This window comes from Cygnus olor, chromosome 5, assembly GCF_009769625.2.
Source record: "Cygnus olor isolate bCygOlo1 chromosome 5, bCygOlo1.pri.v2, whole genome shotgun sequence".
NCBI classification, from domain to species: domain Eukaryota; kingdom Metazoa; phylum Chordata; class Aves; order Anseriformes; family Anatidae; genus Cygnus; species Cygnus olor.
In genome coordinates, this window is record NC_049173.1 from 49473392 (window position 1) to 49489821 (window position 16430).

General features: G+C 36.7%; 1 protein-coding gene across 1 annotated transcript; it reads right to left on the bottom strand.

Moving 5' to 3' along the window:
- Window positions 1-238: 238 nt before the first annotated feature.
- On the bottom strand, window positions 239-16430 carry LOC121071135 (APAF1 interacting protein). The gene is given in 11 exon segments (XM_040559152.1): window positions 239-2305; window positions 3505-3618; window positions 4182-4210; window positions 4212-4350; window positions 7228-7363; window positions 8656-8682; window positions 8685-8772; window positions 10091-10139; window positions 12532-12568; window positions 12571-12631; window positions 16273-16430. Coding segments are annotated over 10 exon segments (711 nt in total). The 5' UTR covers window positions 16318-16430; the 3' UTR covers window positions 239-2305; window positions 3505-3518.

Sequence of the window (16430 nt, forward strand, 5' to 3'; positions counted from 1 at the left end):
AGGCCACCCTCCCCCTGAGGTTTAAAGGTCGCACACTGCCGGTACACCTCCACCTCCCCTAGGGAAGGGCAAATGTGCCCAACTGTCAAAAGACACTTTTCATAACGAAACCTGCTGGTCCGTCAACATGATGCTACTGCTTTTTTTCGTGAGTTGTAAGAGTCAGGGAGCACCACTTGGGAAGGGAGTTCAGAGGATGAAGTGAATGACACAAAACTCAAAAAAGGAAAGAACTATATCTGGTTAATCCTTTAATGTAAGAATGTAGTGGCAAGGACTTTGTTCACTTAAATTTGCTCTAACGGATGCTGATGAGCCTCACAGCCCAATCACCAGGCAGGGGGAGGCTATCCAAACTGTGTGGCAATTCTCATTAACAATTCTTCAGTTCTTAAGTGACTGACAGGGTCAGGAAAATTTGAGAGCAAAGCTTAGGGATTTTCTGCTGAGAAAACCTGAAGCCTCCCAGCAAGGTGAGGGTACGTTATACTGGTAGATAAGTTGCTGGCAAGCTTCCTGTGGTACATCGTTCCCTACACGCCTCGGTCCTGTCAAATGGTAAATCTTCATCACTTGATGTCTTGATTCCTTCTTTGATAGCTGGTCTTGTCTGGTAGCAGCAGATGTTGAACATGCTGTCTTGTGCCTGGCACAGAAAGACAGGCTATAGTTGCCACGAGGATGTGGAGATACAACGCATTTGGTTGCTGACATAGCAGCAACAACTCTGTTGGCTGCACCAGGCTGTCATGGCACAGGTAACCACATTTTATTGCTTTAGAAAAACAGCTGTTGCCCAACCTGGGTTGGCTCTGGTCAGTAGGTACTTCACTTATAGCAAGATGCCTTACTGAAAAAGAGTTTTGTTGGAGCCCAGTGAAAGACTTAAGTGGGCACACAAATATCCACCAAGCCAAAACAGGATGGCTTATTTTTTTTGGTGCAAGGTCAGCATAAAACAATCACCAGTAACATGAGAGACCAACAGCTTATGTTGTGATGTGATCGGTAGTCTGATGTACATAACTACAAAAAGTCAATGCTTTTTAATAGGTGGGAAAAAAAAGTTCTTCCTGACTTCTTCGTTTAGTAAAACACCTTTCCAGAAGTAGCTGATTAAGTTTGAACAGTCATCCCCATCAAATATGGGAATGTCTTCTCCATCTCTGATGTTAGCTATCTCTTTTGCCACAGCTCTGGTACTCTGGACCCACCTCTAAGTTGATCTAACATTCTAAGTGGCTGATTAGGAAAAATATAATTATTTTCTTTTTACCCCCTGCAGTAGTTTTCTCTTAGGTTAATGAGTTAATTCGCCTCACAGAAGCTCAAACAAGTGCCAGAGATGATGCAAGGGAAGTGGTGGGAATGCATGGCCCCTAGCAGAAAACAAGAGGGAAAACAAGACCTCTCCCTTCTGGCAGTGTAAGCTGGTCGATCGGTGTTCTTCCCTGGGAGAAGAGTCTCAATGCTCAGTCAGAAAGTTGGTCAATCATGGCTTAGATTGATGACACTGGGGGCTATTCCAGGAGATTTTGAAATGAGACACTAAGATACATAAATATGTGAGACTATTAATGAGCTGTTTGATTAAGCCTACCTTAGGCTGGATAATCATTGTTCAGAACAAAAATATTTTACAGTTGTAATAGTTTTAAACAAAATCACGTTGAAAGTGAAAGAATTGTAAGAGGTAAAAAAAAAAAAAACAGACAAGACCCAGAGCAATCTCAAATTCACAATGCATGCTATAAAATTAAGAGTTTCCTACTCATTATAATGACAAAATATGATTTGAAAATACATATGCTACAGGCTTAATTTCACAGAAATCCTATTAACATAGCATAAATGAAACAACAGTTCAAACAATCCTTTAAAATTCATACCTAACGTTTTAAATTAAGGGGGGTCCCCACATTTTTCCCAAGAATAAGGACTACTTTATCTTTCAGAAATGAAGATCTAGAAAAAGTTAAATGACGTAGCAGTAGAGCAGGATCAGCAAACGCGTATTTGTTGGAATACAAAAAGCATACAAACAAAATGTCACATTAGTTCTCTGTAGCTTTTTTCACTCTTTTTTTGCATCTGAATTTTCATTCCTTCTACTGTAGCTTTTGATAGCACTCATGAATAGCAGTAATTGTCCAGGATCTCTGTTTTAACTCTGCTTTTCTTCTTTGATGTGTTTGATAGTCGAAACTGACTGCTAACATCTGTCAATCAACTGAGTATAACAGCACCCCCTTCTGGTTTCAACAGGGTGAGGCGTGGAATCTGGAACTCCCACGTAAGAAGATAGCTGTATAGGGAAAACAGGATAAAAAATAAAGATATTCTAAAACTAAGTATTTTAGACATAAGAAATAGGCAAAGGAAGATTATTGCCACGTTAGTACAACCTATTCAATTTCAGGAGCTGAAGAGCAATTTTAGAACCCTTCTCACGGGCCATAGGGTAGCTCTGTGCAGGTGTGGTAGGCAGCATGTCTTCAGCCCTGAACACAGTGGCAGCTCTCCAAATATCTCCTCAGACAAGGACTCATTTGACAGCAAGCCTCCTGTCCTCCTGCTTCCTTCTCTAGTGTGGGCATAATGGCTAATGCTCTGAGTACCCAGCTGGTCTAGGTAACCTCCTATGCTGCCTAAGCAGCCATTTTTCATCTCTTCTGATGCAAACATGCTGGGTGGAGAAAATTATCTGATGGGCCAACTCTGTGCAAGAAATTAGCCCATCCTGTTTAATTAGACCACTACTTTGGTCTAGGAACTCCTTTATGATCTCAGTACCAGTATCTTTAAATTTGCTTAGATATTAGGAAGAGGTATCCCAGACTCTGCAACATCATGCTACCACTGTGTTTTGCCATACGAAGCTGTATAAAGCCTAAATGTGAATTGTTTCAGAACTCCTTCTCTTTCAATTACATAAAGTACTGCCTGGTCACTTTATGTATGTGCTTTTACTTCGAAACACTGGTTACAAACAGAAATCCACTGTGACACAGGTCACACAGGTGCCACTAATCAACACAACAATCAAATTATAATCAGCCATTTCTGCTGAAGACCAGAAAACCACACCAAATAAGTAACACCACTGAGACAGACTGAAACCAAACCTGATCCCACAAGATGAAGAACAAAAGTAGGTGTTCAGATGTCTCTGTATAGATTAGCTTACTAGGATGAGGGCTTTTTCTTTTACTGTTTTCAGTCAGGTAATGCTTGATATACTTTAGTTTTCAAAAGCAATTCACTCCATGCCACATGTACGCGCAAGAAGAGGCACTGGGCGTGCTTAATACGTATCCTTCCATTGCACTGCATGGTAAGGGAGCATTATTTCTGGCATAGATACAACTGCAGTGGTAATGGAGCATGGAAGGGGAGAGTACTGAAGTTTCTAGTCTGTTGCCTGACTGGGAAAGCAGACTGAACAGATGGTGTCAACTACAGTCTTTCCCTCCAAAAAGATCATCTGTACAGACAAATTCACACCTGAATATTGTCATTTACAAGATCCCATTTTCTTCTGCTGGATGTTTTGAAGGATCTAGTCCATGCTGTTTCATTTGCACTGCGATGTCAAATAGGTAATCGTAACACTCACACCTAAAATTAAAAGGAAGAATATGTGAAACGTAAAGTTAGGCTCAAGTCTTACCACATTTTCTGAAAGTTATTAGTTTTCTTTCTTGAACTGTACACCACCAATGTGATGGTCTGTCTGGACAGCTGTTATAATTTATTTCCACCACTGCAATGTGGTGAATGAGCAAGGACACCCTGGTGCCCAGCATTTTTGCTATGTGAACTTGATTTGTTGCACTTCCATCAGCAAATGAAGAATGCAATACCCCCCAGAAAAAGGACTAGGGAAGACTGGGAACAATATTGGTAGATGTCGAGCAAAAGCAGAGATTGTCTTCAGGTTTCATATGGGAAGGGACTTGCCTGTGTAAAAGGCAAACATGGGGAACTCTGTCAGTCAGCACTGATTAGGAAGAAAAATCAGGGAAATCACGGATGAAACCATTACCAAACACATTCAGTGAGGCCAGAAATTAATGAATGTTCTGAATGATTAACAATTAACAGAAATACACGTAATATTAGGGTCATTAAAATTTTGAGGTATAATGGCAAAATGTACCATATTTGTAAATTGTACTCACATTGTTTTGGCTTTTTCCCATGTTTCTCCCCCATACATAAACTCCATGACGTCTGACCAATACAGCGCAAGAATCTGGGTATTTTTCCATTGCTTTTGCCATTCTTTCTTTGAGATCCTTCTCTTCTGGTGTATTCTCAATAATGGGAACCACTAGTGTATCATCATATCTAAGAGAAAAATAGATGTTTATATTTAAAAAATGCTATGTTTGGAAGCGTGACCTATCTTATGCTTTAGCTCTTCCATAAGGAAGAGATTCTCTTTGCATAAAGATGTTGAATTCTCAACACTACAGAGTTTTAAGCTCTTCTCTTGTTAGTCGCACTGTAACATATGAACTCTAGAGATATCTCGCACTCCCAAACTTATGCCATGCTGGCAATATCTGAACCGCACTTGAGGCAGAAAAAGAAAGTAACACTTTAATGTATTAGGTGTAGTTGTTTGTTCACATATCATCACTTTGTTGGGTCCCTTTACAACTTTTTCAGACTCTCTTCATCCTGTATTGGCATCACCTACAAGCTTGATCTCAGATCAAATTATTCAAAAGAATCACATCATGAAGAAGGAAATTAAGCTGTTTGTTGGAGACCAGAAAAAAATTAATTTAGGTAGTCCAAAAAGCCCCTGGAAATAAGATTGTCCTTCTAAGGCATATAAATAGAAAGAGTCAACACATGAAAAATAAATTCTTCTCTGTGATAGAGTGATTGGTGGGCTATATGTGATCTTAAGAGAGCCTGAGAACCCCAGTTCCAAAGACAAGATGATGCATGTTATTCAATGGAACTTGCCTAACAGTTTCTTGTGAAGGAGGACTGGGATATTTGGCATTGTTTGAACCTTAATTAACACTGGCAGAAACTTGTCTAAATAGTTTTTAATAAGTCCCCAGTTCACATGCAGATTTATCACTGAGATCTCATAGATATTTCATGAGTGGATGCTAGTACAATTCTTAAAAAACACAGAGGGGAAGCAATGGTAAAAATAATATAGCCTGTACTTAATATTACATATTCACAAAATTAAGAGGTCTCATCCCTTGCAGTTTTCTATGCTGATACTTTTCCCAAGGAAGTCTAAAAAATACTGAGTGAAGAAAACTTAAGTATTTATAGGTTTACTTTGACTCTCATATATTCTGATTACTTAAAATTAGATTTGGAGTGTTTGCTACTAGTAATGACATCAGCTACAGGATTGGTTTCCTGCTTTCTAGTTGGACCTGAGTTTGGAAGCAGGTATAAACACCATAAACTGATTCCCAATCATAACCTTGTTAGTAAGATTTACAGAATGATAGAATGGCTGAGGTTGGAAGGGACCTCTGAAGATCATCTAGTCCAACCCCCTGACGAGCAGGATCACCTAGAGCACGTTGCACAGGATGGCATCCAGGTGGGTTTTAGTATCTCCAGAGGAGTCTCCATAACTTCTCTGGGCAACCTGTTCTAGTGCTCTGTCACCCTCACAGTAAAGAAGTGCCCTCTCATATTCAGCCGGAATTGTTATCTATAAAACCCATAGAAGACTCTGAATGAGTTAAACTAAACAGATATCAAGTATTTTACTGAAAGATAAGGAACCCGCATTCAGATAAAACTTTATATAAAATACTTTGAGACAATCTGAGACTTTCAAAGCTATTTACTACAGATCTAGTTCTCCGTCTACAGAAGTCAAAGGTAAAGTTATTCTGGCATCTCTAGGATCATATTTAGGCCAACAAATACTTCTGATTATCCTATCTGTAACATTTTCCTGGATAGCTTCCAGAAAAGGTTTATGCAATTAGAAAAAATACATTCTCAATATCCCCTGTTGTTGTTAGTTTTTTTTTAAGATCCTATCCTGCACTATAGAATTTCTTTTGAATTCAATGCGCAGTCTGGTGTGAAGTAAGACAACAGAACTGATCTAGGGTGGATGAACATGTACTTAGCAAACATGAACTTAGCAAACGTAATCTGGAGCTTTGCTTTCTTTATTTTTTCTGGTAAATTCGTAGGATGGCATAGGACAACTTGTAGATATGGACCATAATAAATACAGTGTTTCCTGACTAACATATAGGAATCTTTGAAAACTCACAATGCAAAACCAAAAAAAAAAAAAAAAAAAGAAACTGTTTCTCGTTTTTGTTGTTGTTGTTTTTAAACCAGTGTTGTTAGACAATTCAGTATAAAGGATGTCTTTTACTAGGAAGTTTCGCCACATGAAAAATACAAATGCTAATGCTGTCAAGAAGGGGAAAGCTGGCAAGTCAACCAAAACTCTGAATAAAATATGCCTAGGCATAAAATCACAAGTCAAACATACTGCTTGCTCCCTTGCCAAAGGGCAATTGTTAGTTACAAAAATTAACATCAAAAAGTGGAAAGAATTTAGCATTTCAATTTTTCATCTAATTGTCACATATTATATAAATGTTGTTTGCTGGTCTCAATTCAACACTCTGTGGGTGGAGTCCTCAAAACAAGCCATCACACATAATTTGGAATAACTCAGCACTTACCTCAGAGCTCATCCTTGAAAAGTAATAACATTATCTTTAATGAGCTGTTTATTCTGAATTTTCTTTCAAAGTCTGTCAAGTAAAATCTGAAATCCTCTAGTCTCTTAACTTGCCCTAAACTAGCACAGGCAATGATATGTGAAGTCCACCCAAATGCAGTTTGTGCTTTATCAATCTAACCTAATGTTGGCTGGCTACAATTTCAGTTTAACATTGTATAGATGTGTTAACATCTCTGTTCTTGAGATATTTGTTGGGACATGGCTCTTTATTTGGTTTGTTTCTGTAGCTCAACAGACCACAGGAACTTTGACATTACAAGATTTTATCTCAGATCTCTTCCATAGGCTTAAGACCTTCGTAGGGGAAGCCAATGACTGATTTATTCCAGAGGTCTTGTTACTACTTATTCCTAATACTTTATATTATACACTTGAACACACATAACTCAAATTACTTGTCATCTATTTATTTTGCTGAAAACAAGCAATCAAATAGCATGCCTCTGTTCTTAAAGATATACCGGTAATAGCCTCCTGAAGTACACTTCTGTATTCCTTTTATCATCTCCTGATGGGTAATAATGAACTCACTCCCTCGGTAAAGAAGGGTAGCCATAACAGCAGCCTTGGAGTGAGTATGGATCACTGCGCCTGCTCCTAAGGAGAGAAAAAGAAGAAAAATACATATTTTATAATTTTAAAATACATCTATTAAGAACATTTTATTCACATGCTTCATACTTTCCTTTGGCTAGGCATCGTAGCAAGTGGTGATCTACTGTAGTAGAAGAAAAAATATACAGCAGCCTAAATAAAGGTAGGAAATAATTACTCATCTATAAAGGATAATTACAGATTGTCTTGTGGTACCCGTGTAAAATTTTAGTTAGTGACAAATTCTACGAGAAAACTACTTGCACAAAAGCAAAGAGAAACATTCCTTGCATATTTCTTTAGGCACTGCAAAGACTAAAACACTCTAAGTTCATCAGAAATCTGTGATTCTAGAGAATTTCCAAACTTATTTGTGAAAGACTAAAGACTTTATTTTTATGCAAGTAGTCTTCCTCAATAAGCCACTGATTTTCTGAAAAATTTATTGTTATCTTATTGTACCATGACAGAAGGATAGACAATAATTATAATTTACTTTACTAATACGGCTGCAATGTTGCCAAAAAATACAAGTTTTCCTCAGGTACAAATGCAAGTTTCTTGTGGGGGAAGATGAGCTGAGACACCCTAAACCCTTTGTATAGTATCAGATGTAATCTTACACAATAGCAAAAGCTGTCTATTACTGTCCATCTGCAGATGTTCCAGCACAGTCATGCCAGAGAAACGCACAGAACATTATTTGCAGCCTAAATCCCCCAATAGCTTTTCCCAAATGTATGATTGCAAGCCATACTGCTACCTAAATGTACTAAGCAATTGCAACAACTGAGCTTTTTTTTTTTAACATCTCTGACACCAGAAAAGGAAACAGATGCCTAACTGGAAACTAGCAGTGTGATTACAGTCACTATGTGATTAAAGAAAAGTCTCATACTTTTCATCTATCAATAATTTAGAGCCTTTAACCATAGCCAAAATTTGTAAAAGGATATCTTACACCTTGCAAAATGTGTAAACACCCCATTCCCTCCTGCAACCACACTAAATTAACAGACTGCACTAAAAATCAGTGCTGAAAAGATGACGATCACAGGTATACCTACATAAGAAAGTGTAAATGAGACTCATGGGATGTTACCACAGATTACCTTCCGTTGTATGTGTTCCTGTACAAATTAATTTATTTTGTAGTTTCATGGTTTTTGTGTTTTTGTTTTTTTTTTCCTCACTGTGACTTTCATGTATGAAGAATCTGGTACTGAATTTTGATTTTGTGTGTGTATATATATAGTGTTTCAGTCATCACTGAACCAAAAAGATTTGCTACGTACCTCTCATAGTGTAGGCATTCATAAAAGAGGTGTGCACTGGCTTTTCTTTAGTTTCTTGTGTGGTGGGGGACTACTGATGTCCTGCTCATTCATGTCACAAACAAACATATCTTCTGGCTGTAAGACAGAACATATTGTTACTTGTGATGCTTGAACAGTTTTGTCTTCCTTCTAGGGAAATATATACATATATGAATGCCACATATTTATTATAGCATGCAATTTTAACTTTGGAAAAAGTTAAAAGATTAAAAGATTAGAAATTTAAAAGTTATTCTAGCTGCTAACAGTAATTATCACCACTGTCTAAAGTGAGTGAATATTAGGTACTCTTTTATTCAGACTGCTGTAGAGCAGATATTTGTAAAACTAAAAATTTCTAGGAAAGGAGACATCTATCTAAATCTATCAAAATAACAATCATCTAACATCTAACTAAATAACAATCAACACACAAGGAAAAGTAGGAACTTATTCAAAAAAAAGAAATGTAGATGTACTTTTCCTTTAAACCATTAAGAACCAACAAAGGAAATAAATTAAAACTAAATATATTTAACTTGTAAAACTATGTATTTTAACCTTGCTTTTAGTAGCTTTACAGGAATGTTACCTTTGCATCAATCAGCTACTCATCACAGTAGAGAATTGTTCAGGGTAGAAATAAAACTGTTTTCTAATTTAAAAAAATCAGCAGGAAATACAGTCACAAGAGATCACCTTGCTCATTATGCTCAGTCCACTGCTGCTGCCAGCGAGGAACAAAACATGACCATCTTGTCATATTTTTTGCTTATCTTGCTAATGTTCCTATCGGGCACTATGCAAGTTTCTATCAGTGAAGAGATTCCTTTCACTCATCATTGTATTTTCCCTCAGACCTGTAAAATAAATATCTGGGGGAGTTCCTGCTGTCATAAAATAGTTATCATTTACCATTTCCCCCTCCACTTATATTTTGGTATTTTGCTTTTTCAGGGAAGGAATAAAATAGCCAAGGTCACCTTTTTGAGGTGCAACCCCATCTTTTTTCTGAGAAGACCAAGAGAAAGATTAGCAATCACTCAAATGACTGGAAATAGAAAGGAGGTGTTAATGCTTAGTTAGATAGGTGTTATTGAAACTGTAGACAGATATCTATACAGCCATTTAATCTTGAAAAACAAAACAGCTGGTCTAGAGTAACTTTCAGTCTTCTGAGTTAATTTAGTCCTGATGATCTCTCCGTTTTAACCCACACTGGCCACTGAAACAAACATTGGCTTGCTAGGTTATCCGAGTACTTAACTAAGGAGAGAACTCCACAGTTATTACAAGAACGCAATGAATAGTATAGTAAGTGTCTAACTTTACATAAGGAAAAATGAAACATTAAACAAAGGTACTTCCACCCATCTCAAAACGAGGTCTGAGGTAAAAATAATGTTCAACATACCTGTATTCTTTCCTTCTGGACTCCTGAAGGAGCAATGTAGATTTCATTCCTAAGGAAAGTTACAGAAAGGAAAAAACTATAAAAAACACATCTATTTAACTGCATGGGCATCATAACTGTAGATACATTGAAAAGGAAATAGCAAATCTAGTCTGTGAAAATTTAACAACTTTCTTGCTCCTTGAATATAGTCAGAGGTAGATTTTTTTTTTTTAAAGGTAAGTGGATCATACAAGCGCATATCAATTCTCTAGCATACATGAGTACCAGACGGTGTTTTCAACTTGTTAAGAAATCTGAAACACATGCAGGAAATGCAACTTTGTTTTCCCTGTAAAGGAAAACAGAACTCTACACCTCAGAATTCAGAACAAAAATTATACAAAAGAAACTGCAATCAGATACCGAGCTGTAGCAAAACTACTACTTAAAAATCAATGGACTACCTATAAACAGTATAAATTGTCTACTTTATTATACAATATAAATATTTTCATTTTTGTTGTAACTCTCTAGTTTATATAGTTTTAAAATGCATTATATATTTATTTGCATTTGTTAAAAATCAAATTCAATGCAATCAAGTGACAAATTTAAGTAGAAATTCATCACTTCTTGCAAGTTTTACATGAATAAAATCTACAAAAATTGATTTAAATGATTTTAAGATGGCATCTGAAATATTTTCAATAACAGCAAAGAAATCAGATTACTATCTCTTATACATGTAACCACTATTGGTTTCAACAGCAATGTATTAAATTCAGGAGCGCAGAGACATCTAGTGAATAACTACTCAAGTTACAGTTATAGCTAAGAAGCATGAAATGTTTATTTATTTATTTATTTTCCACTTGTTTAGAAATTTGTCATGCAAGGAAAATCTGATGATGAAATACAGACTGTGAAATACAGGATACCTGACGGAATTCTAGATCCACTTTTAATAATGCTATACCATATCCAAACTGGCATCTTTTTTCTGAGTAGATTCTGTAATTGTGCGGTGAGTAATGCTGATCAGGATTAGTTGGTAAGATTAGTTGCTAGAATTTCAGTTGAATTTCAGTTGCTCTTTAGCTATCTCCTATGGAGCAATTCTAGGCTAGTCCACTCTTTGCCCTCATGGCCATTCGTTTTGAAACATACCTACTGCTGCTGTAGGCATGAGTACAGTTATAAAGATTACCGCTCCTACCATAGTAAGATGATATACTGGTAGTAACTCAAATACGTATTTCAGTGTGGTCTGAGCAATAAAGTGATAGAACTGTCGAGGAACACAATGCTACGTTCCTTTATTCACTGTTGACAACGTTTGTCTTGTCACAATGAACATGAATTACACAGAAACAGCAAAGAAAATAGCCTACATTTAGCTACTGATGAGAAAGTAGCATTAGAAAGATCTTTCTGTAAGTGAAGAACTTTGAAAACAAGAATTAACCCTCTCACCATTCCTCTGATTATTTATTGCCATTGGTTTGTTTGCAAAATCTGGCAGGGAAGTGAAATGACCTGCTCAAATCTAATATCACAATAATCACTAATATCACTAATAATCACTAATATCACAAATATTAGTGTTTAGGGCTGTGTTTATTTGAATTATACATATATAATATATTTAAATGCTAATAACTGTTTTCTTTCTGACATACACTGCATGGAAGGGTATGTCAGAAAAATGAGGGATTGGTCACTTTCAAGTTACAGCGTCACAACACCCCGTGACGGGATGGTGGCAGACACTGTGAAAGCTATTTTGCAGCGATCATTTCTCTTTTTTTCAGTGGCCACTGAGAGGAGCTCTGTCTCCATTAGAAGCTTGGAAAGTATGAACAGGGGCTGATGAGCAGGTAAAAAGCAGTGTTGCTCCTCGGATACACACCAACAATTGTTTTGCTCTTCCCTGTTCTGCTTTAATTATATGCCAAGAATATCTCCTAGAAATTATCTCAATTGAACAGTGATTTCCTTATTGAAGGAAATGTCTTGTCTGCGACATGTCTAAGGTGGGATTAATCTCATCTAACTAGAGGCATTTGATAGCCTGGTGTAACCTAATCTAGATTCCATAGTCAATGGAATGAAGAAGGGAGAACAGATTATTCTTTGAAGGTAATTCATCTACCTTAAAGATAGAAAAAGGACAGAATAAAGAAACTCTCTGAAGTTGGCCTCTCCTTCTCCACTGAAAGAACCTCAGTAATTAATTCAGGCTAGACACCTCCTTTCTGTATGGTTAAATTTGTAGTATTGTTCATTTCCCTTTCTACCTTCTTACATGCACTTGACAGTCAAACATTTGTCATGGAACTGAACTGGCCTCACCAAACACTAAATATAGCTACCCTGTCTCTATACCCATCATAGAATGATTTGGGCTGGAAGGGACATTCAAAGATCATCTAGTTTCTTTTTCTTCGGTCTTTACTTACCCATGTTTCAAGCTGATTCCTCCACCAGTTCCTGTTACCAGCCTAAATCATAAAACAGTCTGCAAAGTTCTGGGATAAGGTTTCTTGGATGCAACTTTTCCTGCAAATAAATTAAAAAAATAAATTAAAAGCCTCATAAACATCACAAAACCAAGAATTTCAATTCTGAAACATAGTTTAAGTGGTAGTGCTTTCATACTGCAGTATGACAGTCTAATTTACGCTTACGAGCTTCAATTACAAAATGAATGTGTTTTTGTACAATGTCCTTTTCGCTTCGCTGCGGCCATTCACACCTTGAAACAAACAAAAACTCTGAAATAAAATATGGCTGCTTATCCTTCACAGGAATAGTCTCATCTCAAATTTATCCAAGTGCAGTGGCCCACGGTATTACCAACAAGATCACATCATGGACTATATGGAAAATAATGTATATAACTTCATCCACTTTGAAAAAGCTCTACTGTTTTTCCATTCTATCAATTTTCTGTACGCTTATTTTGCTAGCTTTGAAATTTCATAGTTTAACTATGAATTATAATATGATTTTATGCATACTTATTACAAATTTCAGTAGAATATAATTTTTAAGCTGTTAATATTATTTTACACAGCAGTCAAAAATACCATAGAAAAGATAGGCAAATTATTTGATGAACTTCACATTCCTGCACTTTTACAATGTGAGGTTACCTCACAAGCAGTTTAGCCAGAAGGCAGATTGCATTATTTTAATATTTCTTTCAGAAGGAAAAAGGTTATTTATTTTTTCCACATTCCGTTGTTTATTACATATATAAACATATACTACTTATATTACACATATAAATACCCATTTATATACAGATATATACATCTATCTATCTGTCTATTAACCAAAGGTACCTGTCATGGCAAAGATACATTTGTCATTGACCTAAACCAGAATGGCTTTACAGTACAACTCAAAACTATTTATTGGAAATTCTAAACATTCTTTGCACTGAACATACAAAACAGAAAGCTGTACATAACAGGTACGTAACAGTCTTTAGTAATTAAGTATTGGAGAATTTAAGATCTTGAATGTTGGAAATAATTTGTTTGAGAAAATAACCAGTATATAAAGAGAAAATTGTGAGATAGACTTTATTCAGTGTGCTTGAATTTACACATTTGCATGTTGACTTGAGTATTCTTTTATCTTATCTTAGAGAATAAAAACCATCAAAGCCTCCCTGCTTTACCCGTTGTAAAAACAAAAATTATATGTATTTTTCACAAAGATCCTGATATAATTGAACCCTTCAAGTAATGGATATAAAACAGCAGAGAAACAGAGAAGTACTTTCACATAAATGTATCTCCTGGAATGGGGTAAGACTTGTAAGTACAACACCCCAGTAATAGAGCTGGTTTTGTTTCTCATATGAATGTGTGACACAAATCAGCAATTAACACATGGTACTTCCGCATTGCCACTGTTTTCATCAGAAAAATGATCAATTTTAGGAAGGCTATTTTGGGAAAAAAAGACCCATAGGTCATCAAATACTGACCCTGGATACTGCAGCCAACTCTTGCATAATCCATTGTATATATTAAAATATGTATGTAAAGTCTGATCAATACTTCAATTTAGCAGTGTAGCACCATATTCTTCAATGACACTTCTTTATGAAAATGTTATATTTAAAGAATTGGCATTCACTTCAAATGCTAATCCTGCCTGTTCTGTTTCTGTTCTTTAGAGTCTCCTTCAATATATTTAAAAAATAAAAACAATGGGTCCCCGTTCTGTTGTTCTAATTGTTACAGACTGCCACAAACTGAGTCCCATGGCGTCTTGTTTTGACTTTCATTCAACACAACATCACTGACTAGTTCTAACCCATGAATATGCTGGAATTTTTCATTTCAAAGAAAATTACATCTATCCCTTCTACTTTTGATGGAACAAACTCCTATTAAACAGGTTTATATTGCCCTATTTATTGAATGTACACAGCTGTGAAAAAATCTATTATAACATTCTTCCAAACTGTTTCAGACTTTCCCTGTTTGGTGAATCTGGACATTTAGCACAAAAGTCACATTCATAGCAGAATATACGTGCTTTTTGCCACTTTAAATCATTAGAAATATTTTTTTAAGTTCAAATTCAGGAGCTACTTTCATCAAAAACATATAAAAATAAGTATCATCCAGAAATTTTGACTATTTTTCTGAAGAACTCCAGGATCAGAAATCAATCCTCAGAGTTTAATATTTTTCAGGATAAGTGGATACCGATTATAACCACAAACTACCTGAACAGAAATGTTGTTGTATTTCATGTTTAAAATTACTGATAATAAAGATGACACTCCTTTCTAATCTAAAAAGGTTATTTACTGTAACAAGCTTGGGAGTGAACTTGTGACAGCAGAAGGCAACCACAGGATCACTCTGTCAAATTTCAATGAAATGTACTTTTTAAACTGACTTTTAAGTTGAAGGATGGATGGCACTTGGTTTTCTCTTCCTTAGGTCTCCAACTCAGGATCTAGACCACTAGTTTTCTGACACAGTCAATGTGGGCAATTTAGCTTTCTTTGCTGCTGTGCTGTTATCATCTTGACCTGAGCTTTCTACATGATGTTAGGTATGAAGGAAAACTTCACAAATTTTCATGAGTTAAAAGAAGTGACTGATTTTTCAATCCATATTTTTTTAATTTTTTTTTTTTTTTGAAACAAGTTTGCTGGTAAGTTTCAAAACAGAACCTGACTGGAAGTACTCACTTAAAATATAGACTATTTCCATCAGTAATTTTTTTTCAGAAAACGATTATTGTATTCTGCAAAAAGACTGTGGTTGCTCAAGGAAAAATAGCTTTTTCCTATTTTATCCGAATTATTATTCTTAGTACTATTAAAACTAAAAAAGTGATATCATGTAAATCTAACATAATGGAAATCAAGGTGGCCCCAGGCTACCTGTGGAAAAAACGCATTGTAAAACTCAATTGAAGTGTGGTTATTTCAGGATATTACAGTAAATAAGCAGTACCTTATATTTATATACAGATATATATATACAGAGGCACACATATGTATGTATATCCCTCACAAATTGCTTAGAAAAAACATATAGTCCTGAGAAAGAAGCATAGATGGAGTCATATAGCTGGTATTTCACACTGACATGTAGCAAATCATTATTTCTTGGAACAGCTGAGTTTAATGCGGATCTGTGCTACACTACGTATAAAGTAAGAAAAGTAGCATTAGTAAGTTTGGAGATTTCTGCTTAAAATCTGTCTATAGCAACTTGTTAAATAACCAAAGTAGCAAAATAACGTAATGATCCTCTAAAAAAGTTTTCCTACGACACCTTCAAAACTATACGGGGACTTTATAAATCAGAAGGGATTTTTTCTTTTAAGTGAGAAGAAGAAATACTTGTAAGGGAGATTAGAAGGCAGTGTGGTGAGGATCCCTGCACTGCCTAGAAGCCTCTAGCTGCCAACGTTTACAGTGAATACAGATCCCCGGCTGGAATTGGTGATTTATTTATTGCACGCCACTTTTACATTTTATTACAACAATTAGAAGCTTTAAAGAGTTTTAAGAGGCCGGGTGTTTGGCAGCTGCCCCCGGCCAGCCCCGCGCTCCCAACGCCCCAGCCCCGCCGCCCGTTAGCGCTACCCCCAACGGCTGAGGCGAGGCGAGCCCGGCTCCGCCCCAAAGGCCGGGGCTGCGCGGGGCCGCTCGTTACCTGCGCGCCGTCGCGCCCGGACCCGTAGCCGTTGGCGGCAGCCATAGCGCCCAGCCGGGGGGCCTCGCACGGGGCCTCGCACGGGGCACCGGGACACGGAGCACTCCGGGCCGGCGCTCGGCGCAGGCAGCGCACGGGCAGCCCGGCGGCGGGCGCGG